The sequence below is a fragment of the Colias croceus genome, chromosome 1 (genome assembly GCF_905220415.1).
Source record: "Colias croceus chromosome 1, ilColCroc2.1".
Classification (NCBI taxonomy): domain Eukaryota; kingdom Metazoa; phylum Arthropoda; class Insecta; order Lepidoptera; family Pieridae; genus Colias; species Colias croceus.
In genome coordinates, this window is record NC_059537.1 from 10,080,327 (window position 1) to 10,098,723 (window position 18,397).

Consider the following 18,397-nt stretch of genomic DNA (forward strand, 5'->3'; position numbering starts at 1 on the left):
TAATATAATGAAGAGTTTAACAGGTTATAAACTTACAGCAAACATAACGGATGCGGATTAGTGGGCTCCAGGGTCAAACGTCCGTTTTATAGATTGTCATAATCACGATTATCTTTTAAAATATGAATTCCATTTAGTTATAATGTACGCAATATGCTAATATTAATTTATGATAATACTACCGATTGAAATTCTTTTTTTATTAAAAAACGTAATTTATAAAATAACGAAACTATGTTTGCGTTGTTCGTAATTTATAACCAAGAGTGACGTGCTAAATAAAAGATCTGTCAACTTTCCCGCGCAAAAATACTGGCAATTTGTAAAAGAAGAAATTGGAATAAACAATCAAAACACCATAGATAATAATTAATAGGGACCGAGACCAACACGAAAATTCGAAATTCAAACAACACAGATTATATTATAGAGATTGAATCCATCTCTTTGTCAACACATACTAAAGTGTAGCACACACGGATACACGTACGTGTATGGATCAGGACTAAGCCGGATTACTCGACCGTCGGATCTGGATTGTATCCTGAGGTCGAAAATATTATAGATTTTCGCAAACGAAAAATGTTTTAGAATTTTAATTTTCCGTGAACAAAAATACTGTCTAAAGCAAATCCTTACTATCAAAGTTAAAATTTCTAGGTTTTCTTAATTTACGACCGGTTTCAATATGTTGTGTACTTATCTTATTTGACATTTAATATGATAAGTAATGTTTGAAAAAAGATCTCAAAAAGTGTTAAATAGTCTAACAGTGACATTATCCGCAAGTGGTGAAACTTTTCCTTTAAAATAAGTATGTTCAGAAAATTATAAGTAATATTATACGACTTTTTGACGATTATAATTAGATACATAGTATACATATTATTACCTATACTTATGTTACAGTATGTAACAAAAGTACAGGCTTATACATTATCAAATAATTTCCCTGCCTTTTTCATTTATTAGCTTTTAAAAAAGTAATCATAAAAAACGCTTTTTATCCACATATTATTTATGCAAACCCGAACATACCGTTAAACTACAGTTTTATAGGCATTTCATTAGCTTAATCTCGGGCTAGGCATTGCAATAATATTCGGCTTAAAACTGAACACTATTAGTCGTAATATAAATCGATAGGACGTACAGGCTGCGATTATCCGGATGATCCGGGCCGGATCAGCCTCGTGTCGCCCGGAGATAAAACGGGTACTCCCCTCACTACGCTTTTGGATACGTAACACGTATGCTGTGTACATTGATTTGATATAGTTTGGAATGGTGTAGATGTGTCGCGTTAAAACGTATAAATCTATTTGGATAAGGAAATTTTTGAAATGTTAAGTGTATAATGTTAACTGTGGCGAGCTGATTCGCGTAGATTTAGATGAAAAATTACCTGATTGTGGATAATCCTTTTAGAATGTGATTTGTGAATTATAATTTTTGAAATTGTGTGTGCGTCGATACAGATGGTAGATATTTCGATTTGATCGATGCAGGAAGGAATGGAAACTTTAGAAGCATTTACAATATTATGAGGATACATTAAAATTATTCTTTAAGCATGCAAGATTAATTATAAAATCTGCTAAAGCACTTCTTATCTCGGTATAATCTGATACTAATATTTTTCATATTCAAATTAGTTATTTTTTATATTATGTTAATAATATCAAAAATAGTAGACTTATCATTATAATATCATCTGTTGGAAATATAATAATATTTAAAAAATATGAATAATTATTATGATCTGTTCAATTTAACTCTCATATCAGATACCTTGATCTCATACGATGCTTATTTTTAAATGTCATAATTTTAATTTCAAAAACGTTAAATGCAAAATTATTATTTACAATACGCCTTATACTTTATTTAAAATAAAATTCCATACAATAAAAAAAACAAATCGGCTTATCTATATAAAACCGGCTTAATTCGTATGATGAAGCGTCGGCAGATTAAACACAATTATTTAAATTATATTTTTATGGCTTATCTGTTCATAATCATATAAAATCCTATTCATTAATCGATATTATGACAAACAAGAATAAAATTCTTCTATAACTTGTGAACTGAATATCAATCATAATATAATATTTTCCATTCTATATAGGTATCATTATAATTTTACTACAATATTTAAAGGTATCTGGTATATAAATGATGCATATTTTAAAACAATAAAAAGCTGTAGGCTAAATAATTTTCAATAAAAATATTTTTTCTGCTATCGGTACACAGGTACGAATTGACAAAAAGATATATTTACAGCGCAGTATAATCCGAGGGGCATTGTGCAATCGCTAATCGGCGCGGATCGACGCACTCGACTTGAAATTAATAATGATTTATACCGACCGATTAGAGGCATTAGGTATTAACTCGCCACCGTGTCTTTGGCGGGCCACGTGATGTATGTAATTTCTACGAGTATATTATTCTTATCTTTTATTCGATGTACCGAGCCTTAATCCTTTTATTTAAGACTCAAATTTGCATGTATAATATGACAGGTGATAGTTAAAGCTAATCGGACGAACGGAGCTTAACGCTCTTTGTAAACGATAAGTAGGGAAATAAAATTATGTTTATCTATGTTAAACATCTTAGAAAAACTTCGCATGTTCGCGAGCGATTCAAAAAGGAATATTTTATGGGAAAATGTTATATCTTTTGTATTCAATGACTTTTCCCAGATTGGAAATTGCGTCTCTAGATTACTGGCAACATTCTTAATTTTTTTAATCGTGCAATTTCTTATTATTTATAACGCAGCTGTGTTTGGAGAAGTTCTGATTGTTTTTGAATGTGTTGCGCAACGTTTGTATGAGTGTGTAGAGCGGCTTAAGCTTTGTACGCGCCTTACGGCCAGACGGGATGTCCCGGATTAGATTTAAGGGGTAAAAGAACTCGAAAGGGATAGACATAGACAGATTTACTATATAGTGACAGGGACAAAAGATCAGAGATTTAGAGATTATGATTCATAAAGAGCAGAGAATGAATGGAAAATTATAACGGAGGGAATCAACGTAGGGAATTAAGGCGCACGCTCAATGTTGTGAATTCGTGTCATTTTGGAATTCATGGAGTATGCGCTCCTGCTATTGAGGACTTTCATTAACTTTAAATCGTGAATTAAATTTGTTTTAAACATCCTTTCGGCGTTTATGAATATTAATCAGAAAATATTTTTTTCTAATAACTATGTTTATGTGTGGTTTAGGTAGGTATAATATAATATCATAATTTTTTTTAAATAAAAAATAGCTTTTTCCTGTTTCGCGTCTACTTTGAATTTTGAATTTAGTTTGACAGAAACTCAAAATTATGATATTGTGAATTAAAATCACATTAAATTTTTTTATGGTGTTTTCCCATAGAGCTTCTATAAAATATCTCAGACTATAATTCAACACTCAACACGCCTAAAATTCTCAAACCAAACTGACGTCGGCCGAATTGAAAGATATCAGTAAATCAATTAAAGAGGAGATTAACGCAAGATGAGGTCCAACAAAGAGTGCGAGGGGACCGCGCGTGACGAGGAATAAACGGTGCAGCGACGTTTGTATAGATTATCGTAACTTATCCTACTGATAGACGAATTGATACTGTGTCTTTCCGGCGTAAGTTTTGAAGAACATGCCGAATTTATGGCTGAGTTTTAAACTTTTATATAGACTGTTCTTATAAAGATTGAAATATATGTAAAATTTGATGATTTCAAAACATATTGTACCTATATCCATTTATTTATGATGTTTGTTTTCATTAGTTTGACGAATATTATAAACACGATATTTAAATTTTTTCTGCAATATTATAAGTTTTTTCGAAAAATTATGTAAATTTTCTAAATGGGTTCTATGTGTGGTTCTATGCATAGATTATCCATAAATTTGATATAATTTTTTAATTTAGTGCCTACCTTATAGTCTGCAAATTTATTAAACATTTTGTAAACTATTTCCCTACACGTTTGTACAATGGACGATTGGACATACTGTATTTCACTACGCTTACATATTTTATCTACCCTTTTGACGACATAACATCAAATGTTTTAAATACAAATAAATTAACTTCCTCGTAATATTTACGCCTCCAAAAAAACGAGTACTTGCAACTTACCAGTAATACCCTTATTCAGTATGTTATTAAAGGCCTCCTTCTTAGGGGATAGATGCGGGGTATGCAGCGGCCGGTCGTGGTGGACCGGCGCGGAGGGCGGGCGGGGTACAGTGCGCTCCTCCGGCGAGCGGCGCGGCGGCGTCTTGCTGCGACGGATCTCTGATGATAGACTCTGGAACAATATTGGAATATTGAATAAACAATTAACGATGAACACGTAAAAATACAAGAAATAAATCAGTTAATATGTATGGAATGTGATATTTTTTTATATAATAAAAAAAAACCAAGTCTGTCATATAAAATTCCTCTTTAAAACTTTCTCATTTGAATGCTATAAAACTAAACATCAAATGAATGGAATATGTTTTAATTTAAAAATGATGAATTTCGATGAAGAATCTTGACTCTATCATAAAGGAAGTAATTCAAAAGAAAAATAGGATAAATAGATCATAGATGAGTGAAGAAATGTGGTTATTAACTAATTTTCAAATTACATGGATTTTATTAGGGTAGTGTGTTCAGTTCCGACCTTCTGACTACCTACCTACTTACTTGTAATATGTGGCCTTTTTTATTTCAGGAAAATGATTTCCTTCAGTGATCTCAAATAATAAGCTACGTGGGCCCAAATGCCAATAAGGTTGTTAAAGGACAATATATTCAAAGAGGACCATAAAAAAGAATATCCTATTGATATTATTGCATCTACCCACGAATGACAAATACACATGTATTTTGTCATTTTCTTTTCAGTAATTTAAGTTGTAAAATTCAGGTATACCGTATAATACAAATTCTCTTAGAAGGCCGTGTCCCAGCAGTGGGAACGTATATGGCTTATGATGATGATATTGAATTCAAATTCTAATCTAAGAAAAGTCGAACCACTTAAGACAAAGAGATTCAAATTGGACACTTGTATTGCGTCAGAGCATTCATGAGCCGCACTGATTACGCTCATTGAACGATTGAGGCTCCACAACATGGCGATTGGCGAATCTGAGCTTTAATAAGGTTAAACAGAATAGATAAAAACACTGACAGACAGACGCGTATAAATTATTGTGCTAATCAATTTGCAAAAGGTGAATGGAGCAATATATATATGGCTTTGTGAACGTTAGTAAAGGAAACAGGTAGTTTAAATTGATTTATTAAAATAAATAGTTATGTAAATACTTGAATAATTAAATTGTTTATTTATAAAGTCCATACTTTTACGGATAACTCATCTTTGACCGTTTACATTGTTATGTTATATTTTGAATACATAGAGCGCGCGTAAAAAGTTCAAACAAGTACGTAGTACCCGAGCTTTTTTTTGAAACCGAATACGTTCTCATGTCGATTATAGTAAACAATTGTTTTAAAGTTTATAAATGTTTGTAACGATAAATAATCTCTTTCCTATTATTTTCAATGTTTAATTATTACGATTACAATTTTATCTTAATTGATTGTCTGAAAACGTATTTTCAGACAATCGATCAAAATGCACAAAACTGAAAAGCCAGCCAGCAACCCTTGCAACAAGGAAGGCAATAAGAGGCCATAGAATCGTCGATTCGCGCCACAGATCTGTCTAATATCATATTGGAATTTGTGATGCCGTTTGACCCCTGTTAACCTAGATTACGCTCCTCGGCGCCTGATTCGTCCTCCCAGCATGATTGTGTTGTGACACAAACTGTAATGTATTATGTGTTAACTCTTGCAATCACGGCTAGCACCACAATTACAATGGATACGTTCGCCGAACCTACAATTTATTTTGTTTCGTGATAAGTAATGTATGGACGGGTTAAATGCTTACGTTTGAAAGGACGAAGAGGTTGATGCTGTTTTGCATTTGTACTATGATGAATTGAAAATTGTATAATATTTCAGTCGATTAGATACATTTATACAGAAATAAATTATGTGTGCATCATGAGGTATTTTGTTTATTGTTGGGAATTTGTAATCTAAGTCAAATCTCTTAATTTGCGTACCGAAAATTAAACATCGCCTCATTTTGTTTACCTACCTTAGTTAGGACACAAATCGAAAACAAATGAAATAGTTCTTTGTTATATAAGTTACCTATGATAACATGCTTCCGCTTAAATATTTATTTTAAATATAAACCGTGGGAGTCATTGATTCGGGTGTTATCACCCTTAACAACATATTTATTTAACATTGTTTCACGTATCCAATAATTATAAAAAAAACTACCGGCCGAATTGAGAACCTCCTCCTTTTTTTGAAGTCGGTTAAAAAGCAACCAACACTGTGCCATAAACATGAATACTTCAGATCGATTGTTAATATGTTTGTCAACAAAAACGTTTGAAATTGCAAATTATGTTATTAAAACGTCATACAAAAGTCATAATATCTGATGGATCATACCAAAAGCATCACCCCTAATAAGGTGTCTTGCAAAAAGATATCCTCATACACGTTTAAAATTATGCGCATTTGTTTCATAACGAGTAACAATTTAATAATTAATACGAAAAACTTATAAATACGTAATTAAACACGCCTTCCCCGCTTTAGCAAACAGGGCTCAACGCTGTCAGTTAATGTAATCTTCGAATGTCACGTAAGATCATTAGGAATAATACACTTACTCTATTTACCAACTTATCTCATGATGTTGTTTAAATAATGTATTTGTGCTACTGTGAATTGTGACACACTAGCATGGAAATCTTTACAAATATGTGTGTATTCGATTTGCTACTTGCTACTAAGCGCCCTTGAATCACAAACAATATATTATGAAATGCTTTCATTGCCACAAATAAAGAAAGAAAGAAAAAATATTTATTGCCACATGTTACACACACTTAACAACTACTTATATTACAAAAAAAGGATAATTTACATGGCAATCGGGTCAGACTCAGCCATGCTGTCGGGCTTTAACACCTGAACAGCGCTGATTTTCAATCTGCCCGTAAGATCGATCGACTTTAAATGAACAGTAAGTAGTTAGCTTAGATTTTTATATATATATTTTATAGATAATATATCTATTTACTGAAATGATTTATATTTTGGGTTTTTATAAATGTTAAACTTTTTAATAGATTACAGTCTACAACATCATTTTAGCAACAATTTCGACTCTACAATAGTGAAATAGCTTAGAACATATTTTATTCCGAACATGACGTTAAACAAATACGAAGACACATTGACCTTTTCTAACAAAAGTTTACTAGAAAATCGATGCGTGTACGCAGGTAAATTAAATTCAAATGTATTGTTTAGAAACCTGAACACACTAAATCTTGTAGCATCAAACATAGATCGCTCCGAACATGCTTATCTGAACAGGGGCTGCGTAATGGTGACATACAAACAACAACCAAAACACGATAGTAACATTTACCATGGCATTACGCGTTTTGTCTATCGCACTGAGCCACGATTATTTATGTCCCACTTATTTATACGAGATAACGTTGAATATCTCGTATTTGTGTAAGATGCGAGTTATCTTTTAATTCTACAGCTGTCAACGATGTCGGTGGCGTACCTCACATGATCATTGTGTTCTTACTTCTTATTCCATTAAGGGCTGATTTTTCAATCCTTGGTTAATACTTATTCGTCGAATAACGTACTAAACTACCATTTCAAAAATGTATTATTTGGCCGTATTTGACAGTTTACGGGTGACATTTTAATATTATCGTGTAATACTTTATTGGGCGGATAAGTTTTAACTATGGATTAAAAAATCGGCCCTTAATAGATCAGCGTTACGTAAGAAAAGTACCTACACACAATCATCATCGTCATCACCTCATATAATATGTTCCCACTGTTGGGACACGGGCGATATGAATGGCGAATGAGAGTACAGGCCATAATCCACCACGCTGGCCAAGTGTAGATTGGCGAATGTAACATGTCGTCCTTTTGATTCTAAAGACATGTCGGTTTCCTCACAATGTTTTCCTACACACAATACTCGAAAGAAATTGGGAGATTTTTTATTCATTTTTAATGGTCCTGTTTAACTTGGAAATTTTGCAATGTTTGTTACTGAATGAATGAACCTACAGGTATGTAACCTACATGTAGGTAACATTTAGCAAAAAAAAATTGATGTTTTTTGCATATTACATACTAATTGCGTATTTCTTTATGTTAGTTCATCATCATCACGATGCGAGAATTTAAACAATTTATTATTTACTAGCTTCCGCCCGCGACTCCGTCCGCGTGGAAAAATTAAGATTTATTTTTTTTCTACGTATTTTTCCGGGATAACAAGTATCCTATTTTATGCCCAGGATAATAAGGTATAATTATACCAAGTTTCATCGAAATCGAACCGGTAGTTTTCACGTGATGTCTTCACATACAGACAGACAGACAGACAGACAGACAGACAAAAAATTTTTTAATCACATATTTGGGTTTGGTATCGATCCAGTAACACCCCCTGCTATTTATTTTTTTAATATTTTCAATGTACAGAATTGACCCTTCTACAGATTTATTATATGTATAGATTCTGTATATATTGTGAATAGCGAACCTTAAAATAACAGCTTAATAGAGCAACTTAAATGTGATTACTGCTTAAAGCTTAACGTATCTTAATTTAAAAATAAAGCTAAAAAGAATTTATATTTAATTATGCACAAACTAGCAATTGATAAGAGATAAACTGGCCTAAACTGAAATAAAGATAACGCATTTAAAACCTAGACAGGTAAGTTGAATGTGAACTTAGATCATTTACTTATTGATCTAAGAATGTAAAGCGTAAGTATAAATGATAAATATAAATAGAAACTACAAGAACATAATTTAGGTAATTACTTAAATGTAATATAATCGCTACTATATTATATAAAATGACGTAACCGTTACTATTATACAACATACTTACTATTTTAGCAAACATGTATGGAAGTTTTTACTTTAGATATGAAAAATACGCACAGCGGCGATAAGAAACCTAAAATGTATCTATAGTATTACTTGTGACACACGGGTATTAAGAAATTAATAACAAACGAATATAAATATTTAAAAATGTTATCAACTACATGTAATTATCCATTTTATAATAATAGCAGAACATTCTAATATAGTTGATCTGCTATAATAATTCGTTTAAAACCGCGATATTTAAAACAACAAAATCATTGCATGGTTATTTAAAAAAAACAGTTTATGCTATTTTAGCACGATTTTCAACATTAGAGTTATACAAAATTGTTTTTTTATATAATCATCAATACTATTGCTCCTCTAAATTTCTACTAACCGAATACACATAACACATACAAATCTTAATATATATAAATCTCGTGTCACAATGTTTGTCCTCAATGGACTCCTAAACCACTTAACCGATTATAATAAAATTCGCACACCATGTGCAGTTCGATCCAACTTGAGAGATAGGATAGTTTAAATCTCAAATCGTTTTAGAGAAAGCGGGCGAAGCCGCGGGCGGTAAGCTAGTTTATTAATAAAAATCATTCATCATTAAAAAGCAATCAACCGAACTTCACTGCAATGTTACACGAATATTTAACAAATCTGGATTTATGTTTATCAATGGCTGATTTAGTTTACTTCTCGTTATCATTTCGCCGTCATCAGAGCCATGGACGCGACCCGTTTTGAACCATATTTATAATTTTTATGGCTTTTATGTGACTTTATGACATACAGTTTTATGACCACTCGATATGTAAATTTAAAAAAAATGTGATAATTTAATAGCATTTTTATTGTATGGACTGCTTGAGATTAAGCATATTCTGATTATTTTACAACAAACAACACGTATTTGTGAATCGATTAAATATTAATAATTTGAATATTAGATCGATCCGTGTTATAATTTATTCACAATATTAGTTTATGAGTGTGCGAACATTATTATCTTAGCAGTTATATGTATTCCTAATGTTCGGTAATATTTAATCTATACTAATATTATAAAGCTGAAGAGTTTGTTTGTTTGAACGCGCTAATCTCGGGAACTACTGATCCAATTTGAAAAATTCTTACGGTGTTGGATAGATATATCGAGGACGGCTATAGGCTATATATCATCACGCTAAGACCAACAGAAACGGAACCACGCGGGTGAAACCGCGGAGCGCAGCACTAGCTGTACTTACTACTAAGTAATCATAAACTATCGAATCATATCATATTATGTCCAATATTCACATATTAGTGTACACACAGTAGTGTTCCAATAGTAGTGTTCTTTCCTTTTTCCATTCATTTCCCATTTTTCTTTCTATTCTTTTCCCATCCTATGCTTCAGTCTAACTTCCCAACAACACGTTAAAACATATCTAAATACTGTTTACACTCCCGCGGTAGCCAGGCTTCGTGTAATCCAGTGACTACGCTCAAGCCTAACCTTATGTCAATCCAGCCTACTTTATAGTGCCGAAAGAGCTTTAAAATAAACCTCGGAATGTGGTGATAACAACATTTATCTTTTAGATTAGAAATGGAGACGTCTAATCCCCATTTTCAGAGTACTATTTGTTTAAATTATATTATTTTATAGATGATCTGTAGGGTAGAATTTTTTGTGGCTAAAGAGAGGAAAAACATGCCACTTCAACTACCATACAAACTAAAATAAGAACAAAATGATAAGGTATTATATTTTATTAAAAAGATGGAGGTTAGATAGAGGTTTTATAAAAATAGAGTTACATACATAAAAAAAATGAACAGTATTTTATTATTAATGGCGTTGGCGTTACTAGTAAAATGTAGAGCTATGAATTAATTTATAAATTAATTACATTTAATTGAATAATTAAGTTTGTATTATTCCCAATAAACACATAATTTAATCCCATCTTACAAAGCAAACGTTTGCAACTTTACTGCAAGCGTCGAAACGGATACAATCCAATGTCAGACGTTACCAATGATTAATAGGTATAAACAATCATGTATTGAAAGCCCCAACTGAACTACTGAATTTATCCACGTGAATATTAATCATACTAGCCCTTCGCAGAAGCAACAGAAACTTTTCCCACATGCACCGTTATATTTTCCGAAGACATTCTCTATGCGCGGCGCGGCAATCTGCGCTTCCCTCATTATTCCAAGGGCATACTATGAAACGCTTGTCAAACATCCGTTGTACCTACGTTTACAACCACTATCGATGATCTAATGAATTCATTAGTTCTATTTACGTATTTAGTGGGTGCTTTACAGGTATTAATAGATGCTGGAACTTAGAGCATTTTTGCGTGCTAACATTTGCAGTTTTTTGCAGATTATGTAAAATTGAGATCGGATTCAGATCCGGATAAAATTATATAACATTTTGTTCAGTATATACTTATAGTAATTGATACATTTAATAAAATAATATTCCAGTATGAATTTTTCATAAAAAAAAATGCAGTATAAGAATTTTTAAACAACGTTCCAGTACTACACCGTAAAAATAAGTCAATAAGTAGATATTATATTCACGTTTAATATCGCATATCTACAAAACAATATTTACGATTTTAAGCAAATAAAAGCTATCTTTCATTGACCATATACACCAATATATTTAATTCCCACATTCTAAATAAAACAATAAATATTGACTACGGAAGCGGTTGTTATCATCTATTTGATTGAGGTCTATAAAATTAATTTTATCAAAGAGAATACCTAACATTGTATTTATTCAGTGACATATTGATTAATTAATAAACGTCGTTTTATTAATTGAATGCAATATTCGAGTAGTTTTTATCTTTCAATGCATTTATCTACTTTATTATCTCTCACTTATGATTAACAAGCTAGGGCCTGCATCGTGATTCGTGTGAAATTTATTAGTTACCTACCTATTATATTAACAAAATATGTAATTTTAATTATAATATTAAACAATTATTATTTGAAATAAAATATTATTATTCTCTCTACATTATGTCTGGACGACTTTTTTTACTATATCGTCAGCCCATTCGGAATTTAGTCGATAATAATTGTATTATCATATTGGTATTAAAACAAAAAATCGGTCTTATATTAAATAAACGCACCAATGAACAAAACTACAATATTACTCACAAACTCACGTGTAAAATTTCGAAACGGTTCAATGCGGCTTAAACGAATTCAGTATGAGCAATCCATTAACACGGGTCCGCTAGAACCTCCTAATTAGTGTCATTTGCACTATTTTTGTACGGGATAAACACAGCAGGGCATATTGTCGAACTGAACAAATTGGAAACAAATGGTAGAGAGTGCTAACTCAATTTGGATAGCGTGTGAGCCATGAACGTTACACCATCGAGCAAACGTTTTACAGTTTAGTTTTGCTACTGTATGTTCTAAATACTGTGACGTCTAATTACTTCAGAACGTTACGCGGTCGCAACGTTTTACAGTATAGTTTTGCAACTGATGGTCTACATAGTGTGACGTTTAATGACTTCAGAACGTTACGCGGTCGCAGCGTTTTACAGTTTAGTTTTGCTACTGCACAGTCTAAATACTATGACGTTTAATGCTAATAGGTTTTTTTTTAATAATTATCACCCGTTAAAGTTATCACCCGAACGGATGACTCAGCAATTTCTAGGCAAAGACAAAGTATTATTCATGCTTATCTATATTAAATCCTCTTAATTATATCATAGTTCAATTATTATTAATTACTAAGTAGTAATTAATAATTATCTAAAGACATGTATAGTATTTTAAAAAGTCGATATTTTTTCAAATCTTACATTCAAGCATCAATACTTGGAAATTTAGTGATTGGAAGAAAAATTAAAATCACTTTCTCATCTCTGTAAAATAATATGTATAAGAAAATAAAATAAATTTTAATGACAACAAACATTTTTATAAGCCCTCATAAAAAAATTAAAACACATTTGAATGTATCAATAATTTCCACCAATTAATTACAAATCAATACAATATTTACGTAATAAATTAATCAAACGGATATTGAACACGAAAACCTAATCACATTAAACAACGCAATACGTAATCTCATAATCTCTTTGAAAAGTGCACAAATACCGACACTTAATGCGATAAAAGGAAATCTGTGTGTTAATCTCCGTAATCCACGGCTGATTCGATAAACGCCTATAATTAAGACATTATCGACATATTGTTATCCGTATCTGCCTTAACATTTGATCTACGTGACTTATCACTTTTGATTTTCTATGAAACGCACTCTTTCAAGTTGTGAATTATTTTACTATCGCACATTTTACTTTGAATTGAAATAGATTATCTGTTTCGAATTTGAGGAATACGATAATGCAAGATTGTGCATTTTAATTCGATACCTAATTAGATAATCGCGTAAATCGATTTTTGCCTATTGCTTTGTTTTATTAAAGTCGTTATCTGAATCGTTTTATATAACTCAATGATTAATAATATCGTTTAATGTTATTCCTGAGGCATTGTATGGATCAGATAATTAATATTTTTATTTTATTACCAATTGAATGAGTTGAATAAGAAACAATCTCGGTCAGTTAATAATCAAGGATGGTATTCTATCGAGTCACGTGTAACTGTGGCTCTGACTGCCTTTACGTACTAAGACCTACTTGTAAATATTTTATTATTATCCAGCACAATCTATGTGTAGTGGATTTATAAGTTCGCAGTATCGACAGTCTAAACTCTAAACACTCCAGATAGGTGTACTCGATACATACACCATTAATTAATCAACGGTAGATTACCTTCAGCGATGATTATCTCTAACTTGCACTCGAGTACCGAGATTAATCGAAGTAACCCAGTTTACCCACTCGCGGTCGAAATAGTCGTGAAGTATCGACTTTGAATAATACTTATTGTATTCGCAACGTACGTCATAAATTATGCAATAATGCATTTTATAAGGAGCGTCTACGGCGCAATATGGATATAACGTAGGAACTTGGAACACCGGGAACAAAAAAGCTATCAATGGGGCCGCGGGCTGACCGCGGAGCACATTAGATATTGTTGACAAAACTTCCTCTTCAATTAATATGCATCATCAGGTAATGTCGCGTACGTGCGCTGCGCCGAAGCCCCGCCGCCGCGCCCGCAGACTACATTTTCGCATGCGCGACACATCCATGCAAAATTTTAGGCGGGATGCGTTTGCTTATGTAAGAAACGTCCAGTAAAAGTCACCATACTTTCCATCGACGCCTCTTTGTCTTCATGGTTCATTGGCTTCGAGTTAGACAGGGATGGAGACGTTAGCGCCGATGCGTTTGGACAATGCACGACGCATTCGGTAAAAGCGGGTTTTGACGACCGCTGTCGCGCATTCCCATGCAAGGTATGCCCGCAGGAGCTATGTCGGCAATTTAAATATTACGGCTACTCAAAAACGTGAGATGTAGGTAGTAAGAAAACCCGTGTGGGCTCCGATCTCGCCGAAACTGAGATGCACTGAATCGAGCCGAAAAAATTATTTTTATAATTATGAGGCGACATTTTTTCGTAATTAAATCGTACTTCTTGCGATGCTCATATGAGGCGAGCGTAATTAATAATGCCCATGAAAAACATCGCGTAGTCTCCGAACGCATCTACATGATGAGATTATGCGCTATAAAAATTCTCGGGGTTTTCGTTTTAATTTTGGTCGAATTAAGTATAGAGTAGTTGACATTTTGCGCACAGTCGCCCACGTCGAGCATTCATTCCCATGTCGGCACGGAAAAATAATATTCAAATGGATTCACGCGCGCGCGCCTCCGTCCGAATTTTGCAACCTCTTTTGATGCGCCCGCGCCGATTCCGGCAAATCCGTCGCGTCGGAAGTGCGTGGCGCGCGCCCCGCCGCCGCTCGATGTGTCGATATGCCCACATGTCGTTGACCTCGATCAGGACCTCGATAAAACTTATCATAGACCGTTATTGGGCAGATTAAGAAGCCGCCCGAGATCTTAACCTCTAATAACTGGGCGACAATGAGCGAGCCGCGCCGCGCCCGCTCTAACTCGCATGTAAATCGAATCGCATTTGCATGTGAAGTGCGCGTCTATTTACATTTAAGAGACGATATCGACTATGAATAAATTTATATATAATTTTAATATGGATACGTTCTTTTTCCACTTTAATTAGCAAAAAATTCACGTAGTGTAATGAGTTGGTAACTGTAACGAAAAAGTGGTAATGAGTGCGAACTATCGACATTAGGTATTCCCCTCACTAATCCCGTTGATACGTATACGGTCACACAATGCACTTATTATTCGACAGTTCAGTTTCTAAGTAAAGTGCATACAGATTGAATACAACGTTGAAATGACGTGTGCGTCTGTCCTTCGAATGTCTGAATATTAGTTTCAAAGAATCATGATACAAAGTAGAAAATGAATCGATTAGTATTGCTATGGATTATCCAAAGTAGTAACCGTGCACGAGGCTGGAATATTTTAATAATCAAACCGTTGCCAATATTATATGGAACAGTTTAATGCGTATATTTTAAAGGAAAGTTTACTAAGCTGTTATCTGATGCGGCTAAAAATATGTATCAAGGTTTACTTTATATAAATATGTGTAATGTTTAATTTTAACGAATTCGGCTTGTAAATTGTAAAGGTTTTGTACACTAGATACAAAATTATATGGGAATTTAAACTTTTTTTAAGTATTCTGTTTTAATTTTTACTTTTAGATTTTTTTTAGTAAATTGATATATTTTTCAGACCAAAGGAAAATTACAATGAAATCTTATGGTCAATAATTAAGCTAATTTATGATCGCATTTAATTAAGAACATGCATTTAATTTTTTATTAACTCTAAGTTAAGCAGAAAGAACTAAATTTATATGAACAGGTACCACCATAACTCAGCAAATGACAATAATTATCGTAAAACAATTCGACAAATCTGGTTTTAAGATGGAAAGCATACAATCAAGGTTTTTGCTTATACTTCAAACGTGTCGGGAACTCAAAACAGAGGGATTCTGTTAAGGCAATTAAGTGAATCTTTCCTTGTAAGTGAGGTAGCGTATACCTGCATTTTATGATCCTAACAATGAATAAGAAATCCGGCTATGTCCTGCCATTGTTTATACTGTTACGTCAGTTACAATATCCCCATAAATAGGATCATCAGTTAAGCTTTGACGCCCGAGGACATTGTGAATACGTTCTACCTGATCTGTTATTTATGACTAGAAAAAATTAACGGGATAAACTAACTTCTTTGCGACCCTTTCGGCTTAATTTGAGTTAACTTATCTTGTTATCCTAGAAATAGAAATACCTTGTTTTGGTGTTTGAAGTAAATTACGGTAGCGATTTTGTTTTGTTTATTGCACTGAAAACAACAAATTTTGCAATTTCATAAAATAGATCGTCGTTGCCTTTTTACGTAGGCATGGTTTTTTCGGCTGTAAAATTTACGAACATTTTCTAAGAGGGCTTTATAAGAAGTCTTCCGTTGAATATTCATTCCATAATCAATCTCACTTAATTAATCTGTTTTCATTGTTGTCTTTATCGTAACTATACGATTATAGACGTCCTCTTGTTTACAAACCACAGTCAACTTACACTCGGTTGGGATCGGCGTGATTCATTGACTATCTATCAATACGTAGGTACATCTCGGGCTCTGGAAGCAGCCACAAAACAGAGATTAGAGTTCGTTCACACAGGATTTTATTCCTCTGCATCAATATCGATGCGCGTATCGTTGCATGGCTCTTACTCATTTGTTGTTGTAATTGTAAAAGGGATGGCGGATGAGATAAGTGGGTCGATGACATTTGGCTGCGTCCGATTACTACGATTATGCACTTTGAGCGTTGAACTTTACTACGAGCTTTGATATACGACTAGCTTTGATAATGCACTTGATGCGTTTCGACTGATCTCGTGTGACCTGTGCGTGCGATGCCACCGTCTGTTGTGCATTGTACTTCTCATGTGAGCATCGATGTATTGAGTGATCACGTCAAGGTGTATGCACATAGAGTGTAAAAACCTAATCTAATTATACCTACTTATTTAAAGCAGACTTCCCCGAAACCTAAATTTATTGAATACGTAACATCCCATTTCAAATCAAATCAAACACTGATAATGAATTATTATCACTATCTTGTATAGAAACAATGAATGTTTAGGCTTTTGAGTTTTTGTCGAATGCAATAAAAACTTTTATTTGGAAGGGCGTTTTTAAGCGCACTTAAAAAGCGATGTACCTGTACCAATAAGTTTATGATCATTCCTTTCAAACAGGATAACTGTGTAAATGTATGTAGGTAATAGGTAATTGTAATACTAACACTAGGATAAGATTTAACTAATATTATATGGGCTATGTGGCCTGAAATAAATGAATTTTATTTATTTAATTAAAAATTATTGTTAAAACAAACAATAGTAAACTCGTAACCACAACCAGTATACGTATAAATTCCCATGCCATAGATAAGAGAATCTATCTGAACGTAGAAACCACTATTACCACTATCGCATCCGTTGATAGCCGTACGATCATTCGTAATCTATTGCTTTAACCGAAAACACTAGCCCCTACAATACTGTAATTATCGTACACGATAAAAATAAATTGTGACAAATAATAAGTATTGAAAACATGGCTTTGAATCATAAATAAACAGATCTACGCACTTTTTTAAACACTGTTTAATGTAACATCTGCACTACTTAATCAGTTACCTTGTATTCACATAAATAATTAATCAATATACCTAACAATAATAATATGTTTATTATGTATTAAAATATTTAAAAAGTTGTTAAAGGCTAAAAAAATGTAAGTAAGTAGGTACATTTAATTACAATAAATTGTTAAAATTATTTTAATTTATTCTTTCGTTAATTCGTATATTTATCTAAAACGGTCTAATATCCTAAGGTTCAAATCAGCGTTCCGATCAATTATTTCGTTGAATTGAAAATACCAATCTTAATCTGAAAGCGTGAATGACGGTAGATATACAGATACTAGATAGTGTCCCAAAGGTTACAATGTCAATTGACGTCGACTAAACCATAGACATACGTTGTTCTAAACGTTTAATCAGCACAGATTCTAAATATAGGCACTTATGCTATACCAACCGACATGCTGATGTCAGCAGACCTTTACGTTAAATTAATGTTACGCGTGTAATTTTGAACTTATTAATTTCGTGTTATTACTTGTATTGTTTTATTTTTTATATGCATGTTTCGATTTAATATTACGAA

The 18,397-nt window shown here is 32.8% G+C and overlaps 1 protein-coding gene across 1 annotated transcript in view; it reads right to left on the reverse strand.

Annotated features, from left to right (window-relative positions):
* LOC123691602 (homeobox protein dve-1) overlaps positions 1-18,397 on the reverse strand; it is a 70,649-nt gene that overhangs the window by 30,786 nt on the left and 21,466 nt on the right. The window contains exon 2 of the mRNA XM_045636085.1: positions 4,153-4,324. Coding sequence (XP_045492041.1) covers positions 4,153-4,324 — 172 coding nt within the window. The remainder of the gene's footprint in view (positions 1-4,152; positions 4,325-18,397) is intronic.